This window comes from Haliaeetus albicilla, chromosome 10 (assembly GCF_947461875.1).
Source record: "Haliaeetus albicilla chromosome 10, bHalAlb1.1, whole genome shotgun sequence".
Taxonomy (NCBI): Eukaryota; Metazoa; Chordata; class Aves; order Accipitriformes; family Accipitridae; genus Haliaeetus; species Haliaeetus albicilla.
The window spans coordinates 24,192,838-24,215,418 of record NC_091492.1 but is presented as its reverse complement, the minus strand read 5'-3'; the positions used below and the strand labels follow the sequence as shown (position 1 = coordinate 24,215,418).

At 68.0% G+C, this 22,581-nt stretch overlaps 3 protein-coding genes across 4 annotated transcripts; all 3 read left to right on the top strand.

Moving 5' to 3' along the window:
• The first annotated feature begins 649 nt into the window (after nucleotides 1–649).
• LOC138687318 (sodium/potassium-transporting ATPase subunit alpha-2) lies at nucleotides 650–10,907 on the top strand. 2 transcript variants are annotated; one of them, XM_069794025.1, is made up of 24 exons: nucleotides 667–792; nucleotides 2,528–2,653; nucleotides 2,745–2,849; nucleotides 2,937–2,996; nucleotides 3,291–3,494; nucleotides 3,906–4,019; nucleotides 4,114–4,248; nucleotides 4,642–4,759; nucleotides 4,851–5,119; nucleotides 5,319–5,517; nucleotides 5,755–5,864; nucleotides 5,981–6,115; nucleotides 6,201–6,390; nucleotides 6,940–7,115; nucleotides 7,193–7,329; nucleotides 7,397–7,547; nucleotides 7,912–8,080; nucleotides 8,164–8,318; nucleotides 8,393–8,516; nucleotides 8,973–9,118; nucleotides 9,639–9,769; nucleotides 9,860–9,961; nucleotides 10,038–10,129; nucleotides 10,688–10,907. In XM_069794025.1, the coding sequence occupies exons 2-24, from the start codon at nucleotides 2,600–2,602 to the stop codon at nucleotides 10,714–10,716; spliced, it is 3,105 nt and encodes a 1,034-aa protein (XP_069650126.1). In that variant the 5' UTR covers nucleotides 667–792; nucleotides 2,528–2,599; the 3' UTR covers nucleotides 10,717–10,907. The 2 variants fall into 2 exon arrangements, with proteins under 2 accessions (XP_069650127.1, XP_069650126.1); XM_069794026.1 differs by lacking the exon at nucleotides 2,528–2,653 and having other exon boundaries at nucleotides 650–792.
• A 1,288-nt stretch (nucleotides 10,908–12,195) lies between these two features.
• Nucleotides 12,196–17,320, top strand: CASQ1 (calsequestrin 1). Its single transcript, XM_069794058.1, has 11 exons — nucleotides 12,196–13,043; nucleotides 13,887–13,971; nucleotides 14,305–14,405; nucleotides 14,628–14,739; nucleotides 15,110–15,183; nucleotides 15,265–15,395; nucleotides 16,256–16,301; nucleotides 16,429–16,483; nucleotides 16,562–16,662; nucleotides 16,758–16,832; nucleotides 17,095–17,320. Exons 1-11 carry the CDS (start codon nucleotides 12,804–12,806, stop codon nucleotides 17,254–17,256), a joined length of 1,182 nt encoding a protein of 393 aa, XP_069650159.1. The 5' UTR covers nucleotides 12,196–12,803; the 3' UTR covers nucleotides 17,257–17,320.
• Nucleotides 17,321–17,987: 667 nt separating this feature from the next.
• On the top strand, nucleotides 17,988–22,414 carry PEA15 (proliferation and apoptosis adaptor protein 15). Its single transcript, XM_069794106.1, has 4 exons — nucleotides 17,988–18,101; nucleotides 20,940–21,113; nucleotides 21,877–22,032; nucleotides 22,154–22,414. The coding sequence occupies exons 2-4, from the start codon at nucleotides 20,942–20,944 to the stop codon at nucleotides 22,216–22,218; spliced, it is 393 nt and encodes a 130-aa protein (XP_069650207.1). The 5' UTR covers nucleotides 17,988–18,101; nucleotides 20,940–20,941; the 3' UTR covers nucleotides 22,219–22,414.
• Nucleotides 22,415–22,581: the final 167 nt, after the last annotated feature.

The following is a 22,581-nucleotide window of genomic DNA, read 5'->3' as shown; positions in this document are numbered from 1 at the left end:
CACATGCAGTCCTGGGGCACAGCCGGTCCTTGGGCACAGTTGTCTCTGGGCACAGCCCCCCCCCGGCGCTGCCATCCCCGGCACTGCCGTCCCCAGGCCCTGGCCTTTCCCCGGCTAATTTTAGCTGTCCCCACGTTCCCGGTTGCTGCCCGGTGGCACTAGCGTCCCCGGCCGGGGCAGCAGCACACTGGGAGAACTGGGGACACGCTGGGGTGGAGACCAACTTCCCCCCCCCCCCCAAACTGCCCCCCTGGTGTCACCCCCTGCTCTGGGGGGGGCTGCAGGGAGGGACCCAGGCATGCGGGCAGCCCCTGCCCCCCCCGCCCCAAGCCGTGGGGTCAGCGTGGGGGGCCCGGACGCCGGGGTCTCTTGCCACCCCCCAGCGGGGCGGGGAGGGGGTCAGGAGGGGGCACCCCCTGGCCCGGACACCTGGGTTCCCAGCGCTCGGTCGGGACCCCCCACCGCCCCGGCTGCCTGGGTCCCACGGCCGCCTCCGGAGGGGGGGGGGGCTGAAACCGGGAGGGGCCCGGAGACCCCCAGCACGGCCCGGGGGGGAGCGGCAGGAAGAGGGGCCGTCCCCCACATAACGGGGGAAACAGGAGAGGGGGTCCGGAAGGGGTCCGAGGCCGGCCCGGAGGGGGGCTGGGGAGGGGGGCAGGCCCGGCCGGGGGCGGGGGCGGGGGGGGGCCGGGCCGGGCGGGGCCCGGGAGGGTTTTTCTCGGCCGCCGCCGCCGCCGCCGCCCCCGAGTGCCCCGGGCCGAGAGCAGCGACGGCAGCGCCATGGGCAGAGGGGTGAGTAGGGGCGGCCCGGGGCGCCCGCTGCCCCGCCACCCGCCCACGCGTGGCACCCTCCCACGCGGGGCACCCCCACGCCCACCCACCCCCGCAGCGCCCACCCCTGCAGGCACCCGCCTGCTGCCACCAGGCACCTGACTCTGGCACCCACCCACGCGGGACACCCACCCGCCGCCAGCCGGCACCCGCCCACGCGGGGCACCCACATCACCCACCCGCCGCCAGCTGCCACCCACCCCTGGGGCACCCACACGCGCGGGGCACCCACACGCTGCCACCCGTGGGCTCTCTCCCCGTCGGCCCTGCCCCCAGCACCCACCCACGGGTGTCCTGCAGCCCGCAGCCCCCACGCCCCCTGCCGCCACCCCCAGGGGCCCACTGCCTGCCACCCTCCCCCCCACCTCGGTGCCACTGCACCCCACATACTCTCCCCCTCGGGGTCCCACTGCCACCCATCCTCTGGGTCCCCCCCCACTTCGGGGAAGGAATGCGGGGGGAGGGGAAAGGGTTCCCCACGGTGGGGAAACTGAGGCACGGTACCAGGGTGCCCCCGCGGAGGAACACCCCTCTCCCCGTGTCCATCCCCCACCCGTGCCCGTGGCCCCGTGCCCGTGGCCCCAGCTGCTCAGCGCCAGGGTCCCCGGTGCCGTGGCAACGGCCGCGGGGGGGCCCTGAGCCAGGGCTGGCACCTCGCCCGGCACCCCCCGTCCCGCCGGGCCCCCCCGTCCTGCCTGGCATGGCCAGGACCCACCCCCACGCTGGGACCCCCTGGCCCCTGGGCACCCGCGCAAAGGTGGGGGGAGCCCGGAAGATGTGGGACAGGGGATGCCCCCCCCCCGTGGTGTTCCCCCCATGGGTGCCCCCCCATGGCTGTCCCTCCTGGCAGTCTGTCCCTAGGGAAATGCTGAGGACACCCACCATCCCACCCTGTGGCACCCTCCTGCCCCCCCCCCAAAACCCTGGGGTGCCCCTTCAAGTGGGGACCCCCCCCTCCACCCGTGCAAAGCCAAAGTGTCCTCGCATGGGGGGGCTGGGGTCCCCAGTGTCTGGGGGGGGGGGGCAGGCAGCAGAGCACCGCCCGCCTGGGGGTGCCCCGTGGGGTGGGTGTGGGTGCCCCCCGTGTCCCCGTCCCCGCGGTAACACGACCCCTCGGTTCCCGGCCGTTGTTCTTGGCACCGGGGCTGTTTTCCATGAGCGCATCGGCCCCCCTCGCCCCCCCGGCCTCACGCTGGGGCACCCGCCACCCCCCCCGGCCCCTGCCTGCTCCTGCCTGCTCCTGCCAACCTCCGGCCCGGCAGGCAGAGCCGCCACGGACGTGCCACCGGGCCCTGCCAGCCCTGGGGGACCCCCTGCTGCCGGCAGCGGGGGGGTCTGGGGCAGCCATGTCACCCCCCTCACAAGGAGAGCAGGCAGGGCTGCCTGTCCCCTGCCTGCAGTGGCACCCCTGCGTCTCCGTGACGCCCTTAGTGTTGGTGGCGTGTTCCTCTCCCCGGCTTGTGGGGACCCCCTTGGCCACAGTGACCCCCCCAAAGGCCCTGGGGACACCCCCATGACCACAGTGCCACCCCTGTGACACCCCCATGGCCCTGGGGTTGCCCTTGTGACCACAGTGACACCCCCCCCCACCCAGCCACAGTGCCACCTTCATGGCCACGGTGCCACCCCCACCCTTGCTGCCACCCCCACCCATGGCACCCCCCCAACCTGGGATACTTCCCCCCCCCATCTGCAGTGCCCCCCATGCCCACGCTGCCACTGGTACCTGCAGTCCCCCCCATGCCCACAGTGACGCCCCGTACCCTCGATGATGCCTGTGGCCACGGTGACCCCCATGCTGGCGGTGACATCCATGCCCATGGTAATGCCCGTGCCCACGGCGAGGGCCGTGCCGCTGGCGGTGCCAGCTGCGCCAGTGGTGCCAGCGTGCCCACGGGGTCCTGCGCCCACAGGCCGGCCGGGAGTACTCACCTGCTGCCACTACCTCCGAAAATGGGGGCGGCAAGAGGAAGCAGAAGGAGAAGGAGCTGGATGAGCTGAAGAAGGAGGTTAACTTGGTGAGGAGGGGGCCAGGGGTGGGGACAGCTGAGACGACTGACCATGCCACCTCAGCTGGGGTGACGCGGGTGATGTGTGCCCGGCAGGATGACCACAAGCTGTCCCTGGATGAGCTGGGCAGGAAGTACCAGGTGGACCTGTCCCGGGTGAGATGTCCCCACATCCCGCCCTCGATGCCATCTCTAGCATCATCCGCCCCTGTGGGTGATACCCAGCCGTGCCCCCTGTCACCTCACAGCATCCCGTATCCATGGCTCCTGGCTGTGCCCTCCATCCCCTCCTGGCACCCTGCATCCCTGTCCCCATGGGTGACACCCAGCCATGTCCCCTGTCCCCTCCCGGCACCCTGTCCCCATGAGTTACCCCTGGCCATACCCCCTGTCCCTTCCTGACCCGTGGGTCCCCCCGGCCCCGGGTGACAGCGTGTGCCCACCCCACAGGGCCTGACCAACTCACGGGCAGCTGAGATCCTGGTGCAGGACGGCCCCAACGCCCTGACGCCCCCCCCCACCACCCCCGAGTGGGTCAAGTTCTGCCGGCAGCTCTTCGGGGGCTTCTCCATCCTCCTCTGGATCGGGGCCATCCTCTGCTTCCTGGCCTACGGCATCCAGGCTGCCATGGAGGATGAGCCCTCCAATGACAATGTGAGGGCACCCCGGGGGCCACCGGCATCGTGGGGGACACACAGGGGCATTGCGGGGTCCCTGAGCATCTCAGGGGCCGCAGGCATCGCGGGGTTCATGAGCACCCTGGAGTGCACAGGCATTGCAGGGGGCACAGACATTGCAGGGGCACAAGCACACTGGGGTGCACAAGCATTGGAGGGGGCACGGGCACCCTGGGGGGCACAGGTATGATGGGGGCTCAGGGGCAGGATGGGCACAGGTACGTGCCCACTGCCACCATGTGCCAGCTCTTGGGGGTCTGGATGTGGGGGTCAAATGGGCCAGGCTGGCGCGGGGGTCCCCTCCCTAGCTCCCCACGCTGGGGGGCACCCGGGGGACCCCACCCTGCACCCTGGGGTGGCAGGTGCTGAGGTGCTGCCTGGGTCCCAGCTGTACCTGGGGGTGGTGCTGGCCGCCGTTGTCATCGTCACCGGCTGCTTCTCCTACTACCAAGAGGCCAAAAGCTCCAAGATCATGGACTCCTTCAAGAACATGGTGCCCCAGGTAGGATCCCCAGGTGGGCACCCGGCTTGGCATAGGGGTCCCGGGTGGGGTGGGGGTGCCCGGGCGTCCCTCAGGGTGCCCTGCACTCTGGCAGCAAGCGCTGGTGATCCGCGAGGGTGAGAAGATCCAGATCAACGCAGAGAACGTGGTGGTGGGCGACCTGGTGGAGGTGAAGGGGGGGGACCGGGTGCCTGCTGACATGCGCATCATCTCCTCCCACGGCTGCAAGGTGAGTGGGCACTGGTGGGCGCTGGGGCTGGCATGGGGTGGGCACTGGTGGTGACATGAGGTGGGCTCCAGGACTAGCATGGTTTGGGCAACGGGACTAGTATCAGGTGGGCAGCAGTGGTGATACAGGATGGGCACCAGGGGTGGCATGGGGTGGGCATCAGGGATGGCATGTTTCAGGTATCATGGTTGGCATGAGGTGGACACGGGGACCAGCACAATGTGCGCACTGAGACCAGTATGGTTCAGGTGCCGTGACTTATATAGGGTGGGCACCAAGACAGGCACAGGGTGGGCACCAGGGCTGGCATGGCAACAGCGGGGCTGGCCCAAGTCCAGCCAAGCCTGGCAGTGCCCGGTGCCCGCCAGCACCCACCTGTGCCCATGGTGCCAGGTGGACAACTCATCGCTGACGGGGGAGTCGGAGCCACAGACCCGCTCACCTGAGTTCACCCATGAGAACCCACTGGAGACCCGCAACATCTGCTTCTTTTCCACCAACTGCGTGGAAGGTGGGTCCCTGGGTGTCTCTGCCTGCATTGGGGAGAGGTGGGGGGTCCCCGGTGCCCCCCCGTGGCTGCATCAGCCTCCCCATCCTGCCAGGCACCGCTCGTGGCATCGTCATCTCCACGGGGGATCGGACGGTGATGGGGCGAATCGCCTCGCTGGCCTCGGGGCTGGAGGTGGGGCGCACACCCATCGCCATGGAAATCGAGCATTTCATCCGCCTCATTACTGGCGTCGCCGTCTTCCTCGGCCTCTCCTTCTTCATCCTCTCCCTCATCCTGGGCTACACCTGGCTGGAGGCTGTCATCTTCCTCATCGGCATCATCGTGGCCAACGTTCCTGAGGGACTGCTGGCCACTGTCACCGTAAGGGCCATTGGGGGAGCAGAGGACTGGGATGGTGCAAGGGGGGCCCTGGTTCTACTGAGAGGGAGGTGGTGGGCACTGGTTCTGCTGGGCTGGCCCTGGTGCACCGAGCAATGTCCAGTGCCTGGTGCTTGCTGACACCCATGGGTGCCCTCTGAGCCCTGTGGGTACCTGCTGAGCCCCGTGGTGCCTCCCCCAGGTGTGCCTGACGCTGACAGCCAAGAGGATGGCACGCAAGAACTGTCTGGTGAAGAACCTGGAGGCAGTGGAGACGCTGGGCTCCACCTCCACCATCTGCTCCGACAAGACAGGGACCCTCACCCAGAATCGCATGACCGTTGCCCACATGTGGTTCGACAACCAGATCCATGAGGCCGACACCACCGAGGACCAGTCCGGTGGGTGGCTGGCACTCTGACCCCTCCCTGAGCACCCTGACCCCTTGGCACCCCAACCACAGGAGCACCCCCTTTCTTGCCCCTGCACCCAGATGTCACTGCCCTGGCACCCCATCCCCTGGGCACCCCCTTCCCTGGGCCCTCAGGGCACCCTAGAGCACCTCTGGGAGCATGGGAGGAGTCCCCAGAGAAGATGGGGGGGCCCCAATGCAACTGATGGGGTCAGGTGTCCCCCAGGTGCCACATTCGACAAGCGCTCGCCCACCTGGGCAGCACTGGCCCGCATCGCTGGGCTCTGCAACCGTGCCGTCTTCAAGCCAGGCCAGGAAAACATCTCCATTTCCAAGGTAGGTGGATGACAACCCCCCAGAACCCCTCCAAATCCTACCGACAGACAGGGCAATGCCGGCCCTGGTGCCCCCTGTGCTGCGAGCGTCACCCTCAGCACCCTTCCCCACGGCAGCGGGACACGGCAGGTGATGCCTCAGAATCGGCGCTGCTGAAGTGCATCCAGCTCTCCTGTGGCTCCGTCAAAAAGATGCGGGACAAGAACCCCAAAGTCACCGAGATCCCCTTCAACTCCACCAACAAGTACCAGGTCTGCCGGGCCGGCGGCGGCAGCACTGACCCCTGGGGCGGTCGGTCAGTGCCGCCTGGTGCCAGCATGCCCGCTGTGCCCACAGCTCTCCATCCACGAGCGGGAGGAGGACCCCCAGGGGTACCTGCTGGTGATGAAGGGGGCCCCCGAGCGCATCCTGGACCGCTGCTCCCGCATCCTGCTGCAGGGCCAGGAGGTGCCGCTGGACCAGGAGATGCGGGAGGCCTTCCAGAACGCCTACCTGGAGCTGGGGGGGCTGGGGGAACGTGTCCTGGGTGAGGATGGGGCATGGGGGGGTGGGGGGGCTCAGGGATGGGGCAGGGACGGGCGCATGGGGGCACAAGTGCATGGTAGGCATGGGGTGTAGGGACGTGGGGGCATGCAGTGGGTTGATGGAGGGTATGGGGTGGGGGGAGGTGGGGGGCATGGAGGACATGGAGGCAGGGGGATATGAAGGGTGTGGGGGCAAAGGGACGTGGGGACAGGGGGATGCGGAGGGACATGGAGGACATGGCAGGGGCATGGGGACACGGGCGTGGGGTGATAGAACTTGGGGACACAGGGGCGATGGGGCACATGGGGGGCAAGGGAACACGGTGTGTGGAGGATAGAGGGGGAGGACCATGGGGACACAGGGGACATGGTGGGCAGGGAGGCACTGCTCAAGGGGATGGGGTGCATGAGCACTGGGGGAACATGGAGGACACAAGGGATGTGGGGGCAAAGGGGGCACCGGGGGGCCATGGTGGGGGACAAGGAGTACCGGGCGAGGGAAGGGGGTGTCCATGGGTGCCCACACCCTGTCACCCGCTGGCACCCGCCAGGTTTCTGTCACCTCTACCTGCCCCCGGACAAGTTCCCCCGCGGGTTCAGGTTTGACGCCGACGAGGTCAACTTCCCCACCAGCAACCTCTGCTTTGTGGGGCTGATGTCCATGATTGACCCGCCCCGTGCCGCTGTCCCTGACGCCGTTGGCAAGTGCCGCAGCGCTGGCATCAAGGTGAGAATCCCTTCGCCATGAGCCCCTTGATGCCCCCCTGAGCATGGGTCACCCCTCTGTGTGTGTGTGTCCCCAAGGTGATCATGGTGACTGGGGACCACCCCATCACAGCCAAGGCCATTGCCAAGGGGGTGGGCATCATCTCGGAGGGCAACGAGACGGTGGAGGACATCGCCGCCCGTCTCAACATCCCCGTCAGCCAGGTCAACCCCCGGTAGGTGCCGGTGTCAGGGGTGGTCCTGGGTGGTCTGGCAGCCTCCACTGAGGCTGTGGTGTGACAGGGAGGCGAAGGCTTGTGTGGTACACGGCTCCGACCTGAAGGACATGACCTCGGAGCAGCTGGACGAGATCCTCAAGAACCACACCGAGATTGTCTTCGCCCGCACGTCCCCCCAGCAGAAGCTCATCATCGTGGAGGGCTGCCAGCGCCAGGTGCCCTGTCCCTGTGTACCCTGCTGCCCCTGTCCCTGTGCCCCATGATGTCCCTATCCCCATGCTTCACGGTGCCCTTGTCTCTGTGCCCCATGGTGCCCCCAGCCCTGTGGTGTCCCTGTCCTGGTGCCCTGCAGTGCCCTGTCCCCGTTCTCCACCTTGTCCCTGTCCCCGTGCCCCTTTCCCTCTACCCCAAGCTACCCTGCTGTCCCCGTGCCCCTTGATGTCCCAGTCCCCATGCACCATGGTGCCGCTATCACTGTGCCCCACCGTGTCCCCATCCCATGCCCCACGATACCTCCATCCCCATGCCCTCCTGTGCCCCGTCCCTCTGCCCCACGGTGCCTGACCCCTGTGTCCCCAGGGTGCCATAGTGGCAGTGACAGGGGATGGGGTGAACGACTCCCCGGCACTGAAGAAGGCTGACATCGGCATCGCGATGGGTATCGCTGGCTCGGATGTCTCCAAGCAGGCGGCCGACATGATCCTCCTCGATGACAACTTCGCCTCCATTGTCACTGGCGTGGAGGAAGGTCAGTGCAGGCCCCTCCATGGCCCTCCTCCCCCTGGACGGACGCCTGCCACCCCTGTCACCCACCGCCCACCATCCCCACAGGGCGCCTGATCTTTGACAACCTGAAGAAGTCCATTGCCTACACCCTGACCAGTAACATCCCCGAGATCACCCCCTTCCTCCTCTTCATCATCGCCAACATCCCCCTGCCCCTGGGCACTGTCACCATCCTCTGCATTGACCTGGGCACTGACATGGTGAGGATGGGGGGCACGAGGGGTGATGGGGGGGACGGGGGTGACAGGAGGTGACGGATCACCCCACCACCCAGGTCCCCGCCATCTCCCTGGCATATGAGGCAGCAGAGAGTGACATCATGAAGCGCCAGCCCAGGAACCCCCGAACGGACAAGCTGGTGAATGAGCGGCTCATCAGCATGGCCTACGGGCAGATCGGTGAGGGGCGGGCACACCGGCCTCCCCAGGCGGTAACAGGGGCAATGGGGGCCACCAGCACTGGTGGCACCCCAGGACCCACCAGTGTCACTGGGCATCCGCTAGAGATACTGGGGACATCCCCCCCAGCTGGCATCATGGCCCCTGTGTGAGACCAGGGCACCAACTAGTGACCCCAGAGCACTCACTCGAGATATCAAGGGCACGCCAGGACCCACTGGTGATACCAAGTGATGTTCCCCCAGCTGGTGTCTGGAGTCCCATGTGACTCTGGGCACCCACTGGTGCTAGTGGAGCACCCACCAGTGACACCAGGACAGAGAGTAGCATCGGGCTGTGCCATGATTAGCCAAGACCTGACCCTGCACCCCAGTGGCCCTTGGGGTGCTGATCCCCGGGTGCTGCTCCCTGATCCCGGGGGTGCTGATCCCCAATCCCGGGGTGCCGCTCCCCCAGGGATGATCCAGGCACTGGGCGGTTTCTTCACCTACTTCGTGATCCTGGCTGAGAACGGCTTCCTGCCTGGCACACTGGTGGGCATCCGCCTGGCCTGGGATGACCGCTCCACCAATGACCTCGAGGACTCCTACGGCCAGGAGTGGGTGAGTGAGCTCCTCGCACGCCCCTCGCATGCCCACTTGTGTGACTGCCTTCGCACAGCTCTGCTCTGCCTGTGCTTACAGACGTGTGCCCTCGCCCGCCTGTGGCTGTGCATGCACAAACCCACCCCTCAGTTTGTGCAAAGGCTTTGCGTGAGTGTGTGTACACACGTGTGCGTTTTTCTGTTTGCACGTGCCCTCACAGCCCTGCACATCCCCTCGCACGCCTGTTTGTGCACTTGTCTTTGCACAGCTGTGCTCATGTGCGTGTGCTCACACGTGCCTAGGCAAGTGTGCCCTCACGTGCCTGTGCTTGTGCAAAGCCCTTGCGTGTGTGCGCACACCCACGTGAGTGTGTTTGCACACACCGTCCCACACTCATCCTTCTTCTCATCCCCTCGCACACTTGCTCATGCACCTGCCCCTGCGTGGTGCGTGCTCGTGCGTGCCCTCCCATGTGTGAGCGTGTGAGAGGGGGGGACGTGCAGGCGTGCGCTGAGGCCGTGCCCCCCCCCCCCCCCAGACCTATGAGCAGCGCAAGGTGGTGGAGTTCACCTGCCACACCGCCTTCTTCGCCAGCATTGTGGTGGTGCAATGGGCCGACCTCATCATCTGCAAGACCCGCCGCAACTCTGTCTTCCAGCAAGGCATGAAGTGAGTGTCCCCCCTCTAACCCCAGCACCCATGGGTGCTCTTCCCCAGCCCCCCCACCCCATGCCTTGCACCCATACTGCTGTCCCGCAGGAACAAGATCCTGATCTTCGGGCTGCTAGAAGAAACGGCGCTGGCAGCATTTCTCTCCTACTGCCCTGGCATGGGGGTGGCCCTGCGCATGTACCCCCTCAAGTGAGTGGGGGGGGGGCACCCCGGCCCTGCCCCCCCCCCCCATGGGTGCCCTCCTACTAACGCTGCTCCCCCCCAGGGTTACCTGGTGGTTCTGCGCCTTCCCCTACAGCCTCCTCATCTTCGCCTACGACGAAGTGCGCAAGCTCATCCTGCGTCGCTACCCCGGCGGTGAGTGAGACCCTCTCCTTGCATGGCCCCTCCCTCAAAACCCCCCACGGCTATTGCCCCCCCAGGGTGGTCACTGCTTTCCCCCCATTTGGGGCACACTCCCCCCAAAACCCCCAGTATGGGCTCTGCCCCCCCAAATCCCCCCTTTTTGAGCACCCCAAAGTCCTCACTGACCACCTCAAGTGGCTACTGCCCCCTGCCCTGAGTGGCACAGCCCCTTTAGCCCCTCATCTTGCTCCACTGCCCACCAAAGCAACTGCTGCCCCCAAAACCACCCTCAGGGCTGGCACATGCCCCTGAAGGATTTGGGGGGGCACCAGGGGAGGAGGTCTTAGGGGATACCAGGGGTGGGTGGGGGCATCCACAAGGGTTGGGGGGAGACCCAGGGAAGTGGGGAGCCCCCATAGGAGAAGGGGATACCCAGGAGAGGTGGGGGGCACCCAAGAGGGATGGAGAGCACCCAAGGGATGGGCGGACACCCACAGGGTCTGGGGCACATGCAGGGGGTGGGGGGGACCCCCATCTGATCCCCCCCCCTCGATGCCTGCCCCCTCGCAGGCTGGGTGGAGAAGGAGACCTACTACTAGACGTCTGTGTGGGCAGCCCCCCCCCTCACCCCAACTCTCCACCCCTGTACTAACCCCGGGGACTGGCGCTGCCGGGCATGGGACCCCCCCGGCCTGGGGCGACCCAGGAGTGCGGGGGGGCACCCTCTGCTCCCCCGTGGGGCACCCAGACCCCCCCACACCTTCAGAGCAATAAACCAGTTTAACCCTTTTGTGCCTGGTCCCTTTTGTGGGGGGACAGAGAGACCGGGGGCGGCAGGATGGGGGGCACAGGGGGAGGGATGGAGCCTGGTTTCCCCCGCCCCTTTCTCTGTGTCCCCCAGTACCCCATATCCCTCCCTTGTTAGCTGATGCCCCCCTCTCCATGTCGCCCCCATGACCCCCCATGTGCCTTCATGCCCCCCCCCTCCGTGCCCCCCATGTGGTGCAAGGCCCTGGCACATCCTGCACCCACCCGGACACCTGGGTCCCCATCCCGCGGGGGGGCTGGGGGTGCCCTGGCCGTGCTGAGTCAGCATTGGCGGGGAGGGGCATAGGGTCTGACCCTGCTCGGGTTTCGCCAACGGGGTTTTGGTGTCACCTGGGATTAAAAATAAGGAGGATCGGAGTCACAGTCATCTGAAACCGGGGCTGGGGACGGAGGGGGCTTGGGGGGGGGAGAGAGACAACCCCCCCCTTGCACCCTCTGGCACCTGTGTGTGAGGGTCCCAGGCACCCCATAACCCCAACATGGGGGTCCTGAGCACCCCAATTCCCTGCACACAGGGGTGCTGGGCACCCACAGCCCTGAAAATAGTGGTCCTGGGCACCCACAGCCTTTGGCATGGAGGTCCCAGGCACACTATCTCCCTGAGAATGGGGGTCCTGGCTCCCATGGCTTCTTGGCTTGGGAGGAGAAGCCCCCTGCCCAGCCCTGGGGGGTGGCCATGGGGGATCCGGCCCCCCCCAGCCTGGGGGGATCCATTTCTCAGTGATCAGCAGAGCAGGTGGTCATCTGATCCGAGGGGTACAGAGGTGAAAAAATACCCTGTGTCCCCCCACCCTGACGGAGCTGGTGGCTGGGGGGCTGGGGGGTCCCCATCGGCTCCAACCCACTGCTGTCTCCTAGGGCGGGGGTGCTCAGTGCTGGAGGGTGGGATGGGGGGTACCCTGTCCCCCACCCTGGTGCCCTCAGGGCCAGCTCTGGTATGTCCCTGTCCCCATCCCCAGCCAGGGACTCTGGGGGCTGGGGAGGAGAGTGGCCACCCAAGGGTCCCCAGCACCCACTAGGGCCGGCCCCCATCCCTGCGGCATCCCTGGGACCCGGTGCTGGTGACCCCAGGCTTGGCTCCTTATTTTTAGCCCCCCGCCCCCCCCCCCCAGCTCCCTCCCGCCGGCTCCTCTTTCCTTGCTTAATATGGAGCTGGAGCAGGGCCGGCAAGGCGGGAGGGGACAGGAGGGGACGGGGCTGAGCCCCCTCGGCCGGACCCCGTGCCCTGAGCCCCCCCCGTGCAGTGGTGGGGGGACAGGGAATGCAGAGGGGGTCGGGGTGCTACTGTCCCCCGCTTTGTGCCTTCAGCCCCTTTGGGGCTGGGAAGGGGCCATGTATCTGTGTGTCCCCGGCTGTGTCCGTCTGTCCCCTCCTGGCGAGACCGAAAGGGGCCGTGTCTGGCCGTGTCCCCCCCCCAGGGGCCGAGTCTGTCCGTGTCCACCCCCCGCCTCGGGGGCCGTGTCTCTCCGTCCCCTCTGGGGCCAAGCAGGGGCTGCGTGTCTGTCCCCTGTGCTGGGGCTGTTAGTCCCAGCCGGGCTCTGTCTGTCTGTCTTTCCATCCCCAGACGTAAAGGCATCATCCGTCTGTCCCCAAGGCTCTGTCTGTCTGTCCCCATCTGGCTGTTGTCCAGCCCAGGGGCTGTCTGTCTGTCCCCGGGGCTGTCTGTCTGTCTCTCTCTCCGTGTGTCTATCCCTGCTCATCTGTGAGTCCATCTGTCCGTGGGTCCCATCCCCATCTGTCCCTCTGTCCGTCCCTCTCTGCAGGTCTGTATCTGCCCATCTGTCCGTGGGTCCCATCCACCCACCCGTCTGTCCCCATCCGTGTGTCCGACCCCGTCCTTGGGTCTGCCTGGCAGGCGATGGGGGTCTGGGGATGGGTGCTGGCATTGCTGGTGCTGGGGGCCGGGGCCCCGGGGCGGGCAGGGGACGGCCTGGACTTCCCCACATACGACGGGCTGGACCAGGTGCTGCCCGTCACCCTGAAGAACTACAAGGCGATGCTGAAGCGGTTCCCGGTGCTGGCCCTGCTCCACCACCGCCCCAGCCAGGGTGACCGGGCGGCCCAGCGCCACAGCGAGATGGAGGAGCTCATCTTGGAGGTGGGCATGAGGGGGGGCACAGGAGGCAGGGGACCCCACATGGCGCTGGGGACACTATAGAGACCAGGGGATGCAGGTGGGACAGGCACCAGCACTGGGGTACTGGCACCTGTGTGGCACTGGGGACACTGGTGGGGACCAGGGACACCGGTGCGATGGGCAGCTACACCCATATGGCACTGGGGACACTGATGGGGACCAGGGGATGCTGGTGGGAGAGGCACTGGCACTGGGGCACCATCACCTGTGTGGCACTGGGAGTGTTGGTGGGGACCAGGGGGCACTGGTGGGATCAGGGGACAGTGGTGCAGTGGGCACCAGCACTGAGGACACTGGTGGGGACCGGGGGATGCCGGTGGGACACACACTGGCACTGGGGCACCAGCACCCATGTGGCACTGGGGACACTGTAAGGACCAGGGGACATTGGGGAGGGACAGGCACCAGCACCCAGGGTGGGAGGTCCCTGGGGGCCAGTCAGGGGCACAACAGCCTCACTGGGAGGGGACAGGGGCTGGGGTTGACAGGGCTGGGGACACTCCCCCCCATCTTTGCCCTCTCCATATGTGGGCCATGGGCCAGCAGGCCCCCCCCCGCCCCGCACCCAGAATAGAGCCCAGCCCGCTGCCAGTGTCACCAGTTGTGGGGACACCAGCTGCTGGGGGGGACCCATCCCCAAGAGCTGGCACTTGCTGGGACCCCCAGCATGTGGCGGGGAGGGGTAGATGGATGGAGGGATGGAGGGGAGGCACAGCTGGGCTGGGGACCCTGGGGGACCCTTGGCTGGGGGGGGGACGGGGACAGGCCTGGTGGCAGGTGCCCCCCAGCATGTTGTCCCCCCAGCTGGCAGCCCAGGTGCTGGAGGACAAGGGAGTGGGCTTCGGCCTCGTCGACTCTGAGAAAGACGCAGCTGTGGCCAAAAAGCTGGGTAAGGGTGACCCCTCCCTGCCCCTGCCCCCCACCCCGGACTTCTCAAGCACAGCAACCCCCCCAGATCCCCTACTTGGCACAGATGTCCCCCCCCGCATCCCCTGCAACCAGGCACAGGGAACCCCCTGGACCCCCCCAAACCTGGCACAGGGACGCCTGTATCCTCCAGCCTGAGACAGGGACCCCCAGAAGCCCTCCCCTCCCCTCCCCCCCCATCTGGGAGAGGGATCCCCCTGTATCCTCAGCCAGGCACAGGGACCCCTCCCAGACCCCCAAATCTGGCACAGGGACACCCCCCCCAGCACCCCAGCTAACCACCCCCCCCCCCCAGGCCTGACAGAGGAGGACAGCATCTACGTGTTCAAGGAGGATGAGGTGATTGAGTATGATGGGGAGCTGGCAGCAGACACGCTGGTGGAGTTCCTGCTGGATGTGAGAGCCACCCCCCCCCGGGGGGAACCCAGGCGTGTGGGACCCCCCCCTTTCAACTGCTTCCCCCCCCAGTATCCCAGGAGGGAACCCAGGAGTCTGGGCCCCCAACCCTTCCTTTGTGTAGTTGGGGGAGGACCTGGGCATCCTGATCCCCCCCGCCCCAGCTGTCCTTGACCTGGGGGGTCTCTGGGGACCCCAGTGCTGCCCCCAAACCCCCCCCAGGTGCTGGAAGACCCGGTGGAGTTCATTGAGGGTGACCATGAGCTCCAGGCCTTCGAGAACATCGAGGATGACCCCAAACTCATCGGCTACTTCAAGAACAAGGACTCAGAGCGTACGTGGGGCTGGGGCACCCCCCCCCCATGTGCCCCCTGTGTCCTCCCCTGTCGTGTCCCCCCCGGCACCCCAGCCACAGCCCCAGTCCCAGCCCCCAGGGCATTCTTCCAGCCATCTGTTTGCTTATCCCTCCCTTCCTCCGTCCATCCATTCCTCCATCCATCCCTTGTGGAGGGCTCCAGGGACTGATCTGGACAACCCTGGCCATGTTGGGGACCGTGGGTTTGGAGGGGGTCCTTCTGGACCCAGAGCCACCAGGATGGATCTGGGCTGGGGGTGCCAGTGCTGGCTCCCGGTGCGGGGCCGTGGGGCCGGTACCTGGCATCGGTACCCAGTGCCGGCGCCAGGACCCATCCTTGCTCCCCCAGACTTCAAGGCCTTTGAGCAGGCGGCTGAGGAATTTCACCCCTACATCCCCTTCTTCGCCACCTTTGACAGCAAGGTAGGGGCGAGGGTCCTGGTGGGGCAGGGTCACCCTCTGCCAGCACCCACGGGCGGCTCAGGGACCCCAACCCTGCCACAGGCGGCCAAGAAGCTCACCCTGAAGCTGAACGAGATCGACTTCTACAAGCCCTTCATGGAGGAGCCACTGACCATCCCCGACCAGCCCAACAGCAAGGAGGAGATCATGGCCTTCATGGAGGAGCACAAGCGGTGGGGGCCCGGCCACCCCCAGCCCTGCCTTGGCTGGGGGGACCATGGGGAGGTGGTTGCCATGGGGATGTGGTTGCCATGGGAAGTAGGTGTCATGAGGAGGTGGTTGCCACGGAGCGATGGTTGCCATGGGGATGTGGTTGCCAAGGAAGGTGGTTGCCAAGGTAGACCGTTGCCATGGGAGGTGGTTGCCATGGGGACAGGCTGCCATGGGGACGTGACTGCCAGTGCAGTCCCAGCCTCCGGGATGGGGGATCCCCGGGGCGAGGGAGGCCGGGTGGGGGGCCCCCCCCCCAGTGTACATTGAGGCCCAAACCCTCTCCCTCCACCCCGGCAGCTCCCCTTCCCCTGACACCACTTTGCTGGCAGTGGCCCCTGGGGTGACACGAGTTTGCGAGGCCTCATCAGGCGGGGAGGTGGGCGCTGAGCCTGCCTCTGGGGTGAGGTGTCAGTGGACCGTGGGGCAGCTGAACCCCTGCCGGGGCCAGGGTTGGGGGTCCCGTCAGGGCAGGCAGGGCAGGGTTAAGGCCCGGGTGCTGCTGGGATGTTCCTGCAGCCTTAATCCCCTCACCCGGATCAACCCGCCCCCCCGCCGCGGCCTCAATCCCGTGGGAGATGGGGAGATGGGGGGGACCCTCCACGGCCCCCCTGAGGTGCCAGCGGTGTCAGGGGCTTAGCCCCGGCCCTGTGCCCCCCCACACCTCCAGAGCCAGCCTGGCTGTCCTGCACCCCACCCTCAGCCACTGTACCTCCATCCATGCAGCCCCCTCAGCTGCACAGCAGAGGCCGGGGGGGGGGGGGCAGTGGCTCTGGGTTAGGGCTGGTTTGGGCATGACCCGCACCCCCCCTCCATTTCGCAGGGCCACTCTGCGGAAACTCAAACCCGAGAGCATGTACGAGACCTGGGTGAGTGTGGGGAGAGAGGGATGGGGGGGGTCCTGCCCCCATCACCTTCCCTGCCCCCCCGGAGAGCCCCCCACCCACTGGAGTGCCCACCCTCCCGCTGGTGACACCAGCCCATGTCCCCCCCCAGGAGGATGACATGGACGGGATCCACATCGTGGCCTTTGCAGAGGAGGATGATCCGGGTGAGGGAGGGAGCCGGGAGGGGGGTCCAGGGGGTCCAGGGCAGGTCCTGGCACCCCTCACCCCTATACCCCCCCCAGATGGGTTCGAGTTCCTGGAGATCCTGAAGGATGTGGCCCGGGACAACACGGACAACCCTGACCTCAGCATCCTCTGGATCGACCCTGAGGATTTCCCACTGGTACTGGCCCCCCCCGGGGGGCACACACCCCACTACGAACCCCCCCGTGCTGTAGGGCAGGCCTGGGAGGGCTGACCCCTGTGTGCCCCCTCCAGCTCATCCCTTACTGGGAGAAAACCTTCAACATTGACCTGTCCCGTCCCCAGATTGGCGTGGTCAACGTCACTGACGTGAGTGTGTGCATGTGTGTGTCCTGGGACCCATGGCATGGCCCCTCCCCTCATGTCAGCCAGCCCTGGGGGCTGAGTCCTGATGGGCTCATCACACTGGTGGGCCTCAAAGGCAGCCCCTGGGAGCTGACGTCCCAGCCTGTCCCGTCCCCCTGGGGGTCCCCCACCTCCCTCCCCCGTGTAAACCCCTGCCACCTCCCACGGCGTATGCCCCCCCGCCCCATCCCTGCCCATCCCACGTCCCCCCCACCGGCATCCCCAGGCTGACAGCGTGTGGCTGGAGATGGCGGACGAGGATGACCTGCCCAGCCCGGCAGAGCTGGAGGAGTGGATCGAGGACGTGCTGGCAGGCGAGATCAACACCGAGGACGACGACGACGACGGGGATGATGACGATGATGATGATGACGACGATGACGACTAGGCCTTGTGCTGGGCCTCCACACCCGTCCCTGTCCCTGAGTGAGCCATTAAAGTACCCAAAGAACCAGGCTGTGTCACCGGGGGGGGGCAGGAGGGCTGGAGGGGCTCCAGGCACCAGCAAGATCCCTCGTGAGAGACTGATTGCCCCTTGTCACCCCTCCAACTCCCCATGCACAATCCACTGTGCAGCATCCCAAGGGATCAGCCCCAAAAAGACCCCCCCCAGCAACCCGCCCCCCCCGTGAGATCCTGGTGGCAGCTCCCAGGGGATCTCCCTGTGCAACCCCCCCTGCTCCATGCAAATTCCCATGCAGGATCCCCCTGCTCGAGCCCCCTCCCCATGCAGGGGATCCCCCGTGCCCAACCCTTGCCGGGGAGATCCCACCCTGTGAGATCCCCCTGTGAGATCCCCTTACAACACCCTGGGGGGGGACGACTTGTCCTGGGGTTTCCTGGGGGGGACAGTGACACCCATGGGCGACTTGGACACTCGTGGGTGTCCCCCAACGTGGCTCTTTCCTGGGGTGGCAGCTGGGGGTCCCTGGAGGGGGACAGGACACGCTCCAAAGGGATGGGGGGCGTCACTGGGGACGCCTCCCCACGAGACGGTGCGTGGGTGCCCCCCACGGGTGCCCGCGCCAGCCCCCACCCACTCACGGTCCCCGTGGGGCGGGGCGGCTCCTCCGACCTCCCCCCACCCTGCCCAACCAAACCCAGCCCACTCAGCCCCGCCCCGCTAAGCCCCGCCCCGCCTCCCCCCCCACCCCCCCGCGCTGCTCAGAGCGGCAGCACCGAGACACCGAGCGGCCGCACCGGCACCGCCACCGGCACCGCCCCAGCCGGCCGGTAAGTGCGGGGCTGCGCGGGGACCGGAGGCTCCGACCAACTACCGGGACCGGGACCGGGACCGGGACCGGATGGAGGCGGCGGCCGCCGGCTCCATCCGGTCCCGGTCCCGATCCCGGTCCCCTCAGCCGGGCAGGGGGCCGCGGTAGCAGACCTCCCACCCGGGTGCTAGACATCCCCCCCCGGTAGTAGATAACCCCCCCCGGTAAAGGGCAGTGCCCCCCCCCCCCCGTGATGGCCCCCTCCAGCACATCCCGCCGCGGCCAGGAAGGAGTTAACGGCCCCAGTGTTACCGGCGGTGCCAGGACCCCCCCACAGTCTCCCGGTGCCCCCCCCCCCCCCCCTCCCCGGTTCCCGCCTGCCCCTTTCACTTCCCCTTTCGCTCCAGTGGGGGGGGGACACCCGAACCCGTGACCCGCGGTGGGGGGGGGGCGCCGGGCCCGCCGGTCCACGCGGTGCCAACCGGTCCCCACCCGGTCCACGCGGGACATGGGGTCCCCCCCTCCCAACCCGAGACCCGGCGTGTCCCCCATCCCCCCGTGGATGCCTCCCGGTCCCCGCGGGACACGGGGGCCCCCCACCCATGCCCCCTCCCCACGGTGTCACTCAGTCCTCCCAGTGCCGCCCAGTACCAGTGGAGTACCGGGATGCCACCCATTCCACCGGGGCAGGGTGTCGTCCCCCCCGCCGCGGGTGGGTGCCTTTGCGGGGGGAGGGGGGTTTGCGTGTGGCCGGATTCCTGGGGAACACGAGTGGAAAGGGGCGCGTGAGGAGGTCACGCGCCCCAGGGCCGGGCTGGGCCCAACTGGGGCCAAACTGGGGCCAAACTGGGCCGTGGTGGCGGCGGAGCCTCCTCTTCCGCCCCGCGGCCCCAGGACGGGGAGGCCTGGGGGGGGCCACGACTCATCATCCACCCCCTCGCCCCGTGCTTCGGCCCACGGAGCGTTTGCATGGCCCCGCGTGGGGAAATTGAGGCACGGGGCGGGGCGCCTCCAGATGTGCCCCAGATGTGGGATGTGCGGCCCCGGGGGATGCTGCTCCGGCCGTGGGCAGGGCGGGACCCCCCCGTCACGGATGGGACACCCCCCCCCCCCCCGGGTCAGGATGGCGCCGGTGCCCACGCAGCAGGACGATGCCCACAGGGCGCTGTCTGTGGGGCCGGGCCGTGACTCGGTTTCCGGGGGGGGGGCTGAGAGGGGTGGGGGTGGCCCCGGCCGGGCCAGCGCTGCGCTGCTCCCCGCGGCACAAAGGCCTCTTGTCCCCCGGGCTGCGGGGGGGGGGGGCCCTCCTCCCCTTCCCGCTATCGCCACCCACCCCAAAATCACGGGGGGGGGACACGGTGATTGGAGGAGCCCCCCCACTCCACCCTCCCCCCCCCCCCCCGCACCTGGCCGGAGCGGGAGAGACAAAGGCGGGAAGGAACCGGCCCACCCGTGTCCTGCCCCCCCCCGCGCCATGTCCTGCCCCCCTCCCGCGGCGGGATTAGGCGCTCCCCCCTCGCCGCCGCCGCCCCCCGCCCGCCCGCCCTTGTGAATGGGCCCCCGTGGGGCCACGCCTCTCGTGCATATTCATGAGGCGCTTTGCATGGGAAGCGTGAATGGGGGGGTCCCGCGGGGGGGTGGGGGGTCCTGGGCATTCCCCCCCCCCGGGGCCGCGGAGGGGGGTGGCGCGGGCGGACCCAGGAGTCCGGGCCGGACCCGCCGGGCCTGGGAACGGGCAGACGGCCACGGCGTGGGGGGGAGAGGGGGGTCTCCCCACCCCCCCACACCCCCCGCCCGGAAGGACCCGGGCGTCCGGGCCAAGGGCTGAGTCATCGGCTGCCTTAAAGGGGCCGGACACGGCTGGGACACGCGTGTGTGCGCGGGGGGGGGGCACGCGGGAGCGTGTGCGTGTGAGTGTGCGTGGGTGTGGGTGTGGGTGCGCGCGGGTGCGGGGTGTGGGTGGGTGACTGTGTGTGCAGGTGTCTGCGTGGGGGGGATGTTTACGGGTGTAGGCACGAGTGTGCGTGTGCGGGGGGGCGCGGGGGGCTGCGCATGCGTGCACGTGCCGGGGGTGAGCAACGCAGTGGGTAGCGGCGTGTCTGTGTCCGTGTGTCCTGTGTCGTCCCCCCCGTGTCTGTGTGGCCCGCATGGGGTGCCCGGGTCCCCTTCTCCGCCCCATCCTCCCCCTCAGCACCCACGGGTGCCGCCACCCGGGAGGGACACGGTGCAGCCGAGTGCTGTGATCGCCACGGCAACCGCATCCCTGGGGTGGGTTGCAGCGGTTGCCATGGCGACCGAGGCACAACAGCAGATGGAGGACAGGGTGTGACACCCCCCCCCCCAGCCCCGACCACCCCCCATACCCACCCGGACCTGGCACTGGGGCTGGGGGTGCCCCTGGTCCCCCCAACCCGTCATCCCCCCATGCCAGGGTGCCCAGAGCCACTGCAAAGCGCGGGGGGGATGTGGTGAGTGTGCGGGGGGGGGGGGAGCTGTGTCGTGCCGGGGGGGGTCAGACCGTGCAATGGGGGGCCCTGTGCAAGGGCAGGGGGCTTGTGCAAAGAGGGGGGGTGTCACTGCAAAGCCAGGGGGTGTGTGCAAGCAGCACTGTGCAAGGGGGGGGGGCTGTGCAAGGCCAGGGCGCGTGTGCGAGGCCACAGCAGAGCAGCCGCTGCCAGCGCCCGTGGGTCCTGCCGCCCCCCCCATCCCCGTCCCTGTCACATCCCGTGAGCATCACATGAGTCACGGGCCAGCGGAGCCCGGCTGGCGCCACGGCGTGGAGGGGGGGACCGGGGCGGGGACGTGGAGTGGGGGCAGCAGCTGAGGCCGGGCAGCTCATGACGTGGGTGTTGCCCAGCCATGGCCGAGTACCGCAGCCTGCTGGAGGAGCTGGCCCAGAACATCACGGCCGAGGACCTGGAGCAGCTGAAGTCAGCCTGCAAGGAGGACATCCCCAGCGAGGAGAGCGAGGCGATCGCCACCAGCCACCACTGGTTCGCCTTCCTTGAGAAGCACAGCAAGCTGGACAGAGGTGAGACCCCCCTCCCGGGTGGCCCTGGCCCCTGTTCCTATCCGTCCCCCGTTCCCCAGCCCTGGCCACTGCCCTGATCCTGATCTGTCTCCTGGTCTGGTCCCCAACCAGGTCCACTGCCTCCTTTCCTGGTCCCCATCCTGGTCCCCTGATCCCTGTCCTGGTCCCTGGCCCCTGCCCCAATCCATGTCCCCTCTCCTGGCCCTGTCACCTGTCCCCTGTGGTCTGGTCTCATCCCTGTCCCCTCTCCGGATCCCCATCCCAGTCCATGACCCCCCGGCCCTGGCCCTCCCCTCTTCCCTGTCTGGTCCCCATCCCTGTCCCCTGGGTCCCCACCCTGGCCCCTTCCCCCATCCCTGTCCCCTCTCCTGGTTCCAGTCCCTGTCCCTGCTCCTCATCTCTGTCACCTGTTGCTGGCCCTGCTCCTGTCCCCTGCCCCAGTCCCCACCCTGGACCCTGCCATGTGCTCTGATCCCCATCCCAGCCCTTGTTCCTGTCCTTTGTCCCCTCTTCCAGTGCCCATCCCAGTCCCTGTCCCCTGGGATTGTTGTTCCCTGTCCTGCTCCCCATCCCTGCCTGCTCCCTGTCCCCAGCTCCCATCCCCTGTCCTGGCCTCTGTCCCCAGCTCCTGTCCCCTGTCCCAGTCTCTCCCTGCCCTCTCCCCATCCCCTGCTGTGGTACCCATCACCATCCCCTGTCCCCGGCCATCCTTGGCAATGCAGCGCTGGTGGCCCAGCACTCATCCCTGTCCCCATCCCCGCAGACAACCTGTCGTACATCGAGCACATCTTTGAGATCTCGCGTCGCCCGGACCTGCTGACCATGGTGGTGCAGTACCGCACCCAGGTCCTCAAGATCTCTGAGGAGGACGAGGTGGACACCAAGCTCACCCGCATCCCCAGTGCCAAGAAGTACAAGGGTGAGCCACCCCCCTTGCCCCTGGACAGGGACCCCCCAATCCCCAGGGCAGGGACAGGGTCCCTCTAGCTGGGGGGCAATACAGGAAGAGGCCCCACTGACCCCCCCCCGTGTCTTGGCAGACATCATCCGGCAGCCCTCTGAAGAGGAGATCATCAAACTGGCCCCCCCACCCAAGAAAGCCTGAGGGGGGGTGAGGAGGAGGAGGAAGAGGAGGAGGAAGGCTGTGGCCCCCCCCCGTGTCCCCCTGCCACCTCTCCAGCCCCAGGGCACGGGCAGGCGGGGGGGGCCAGCACGGTCACTAACAAAGTCTTAACGTCCTCCCCCCCACATTGGGGCCAGGGGCTGGGGCGGCTCTGCGTGTGCGTGTGTGTGCACGTGTGGGTGTGCGTGTGTTTGGGGGGGCGCTTTGCTATTCCCAGGGACCCCCCCCAAGCCCTCACTGGGAGGGGGGACAGCAGAAACAGGGACCCCCCCTCCGGTCCAGGTTGTGGCTTGGGGGGGGGGTGACAGGCACCAGGACCACCGCCTACCCCAGTGCCGAGGAGGG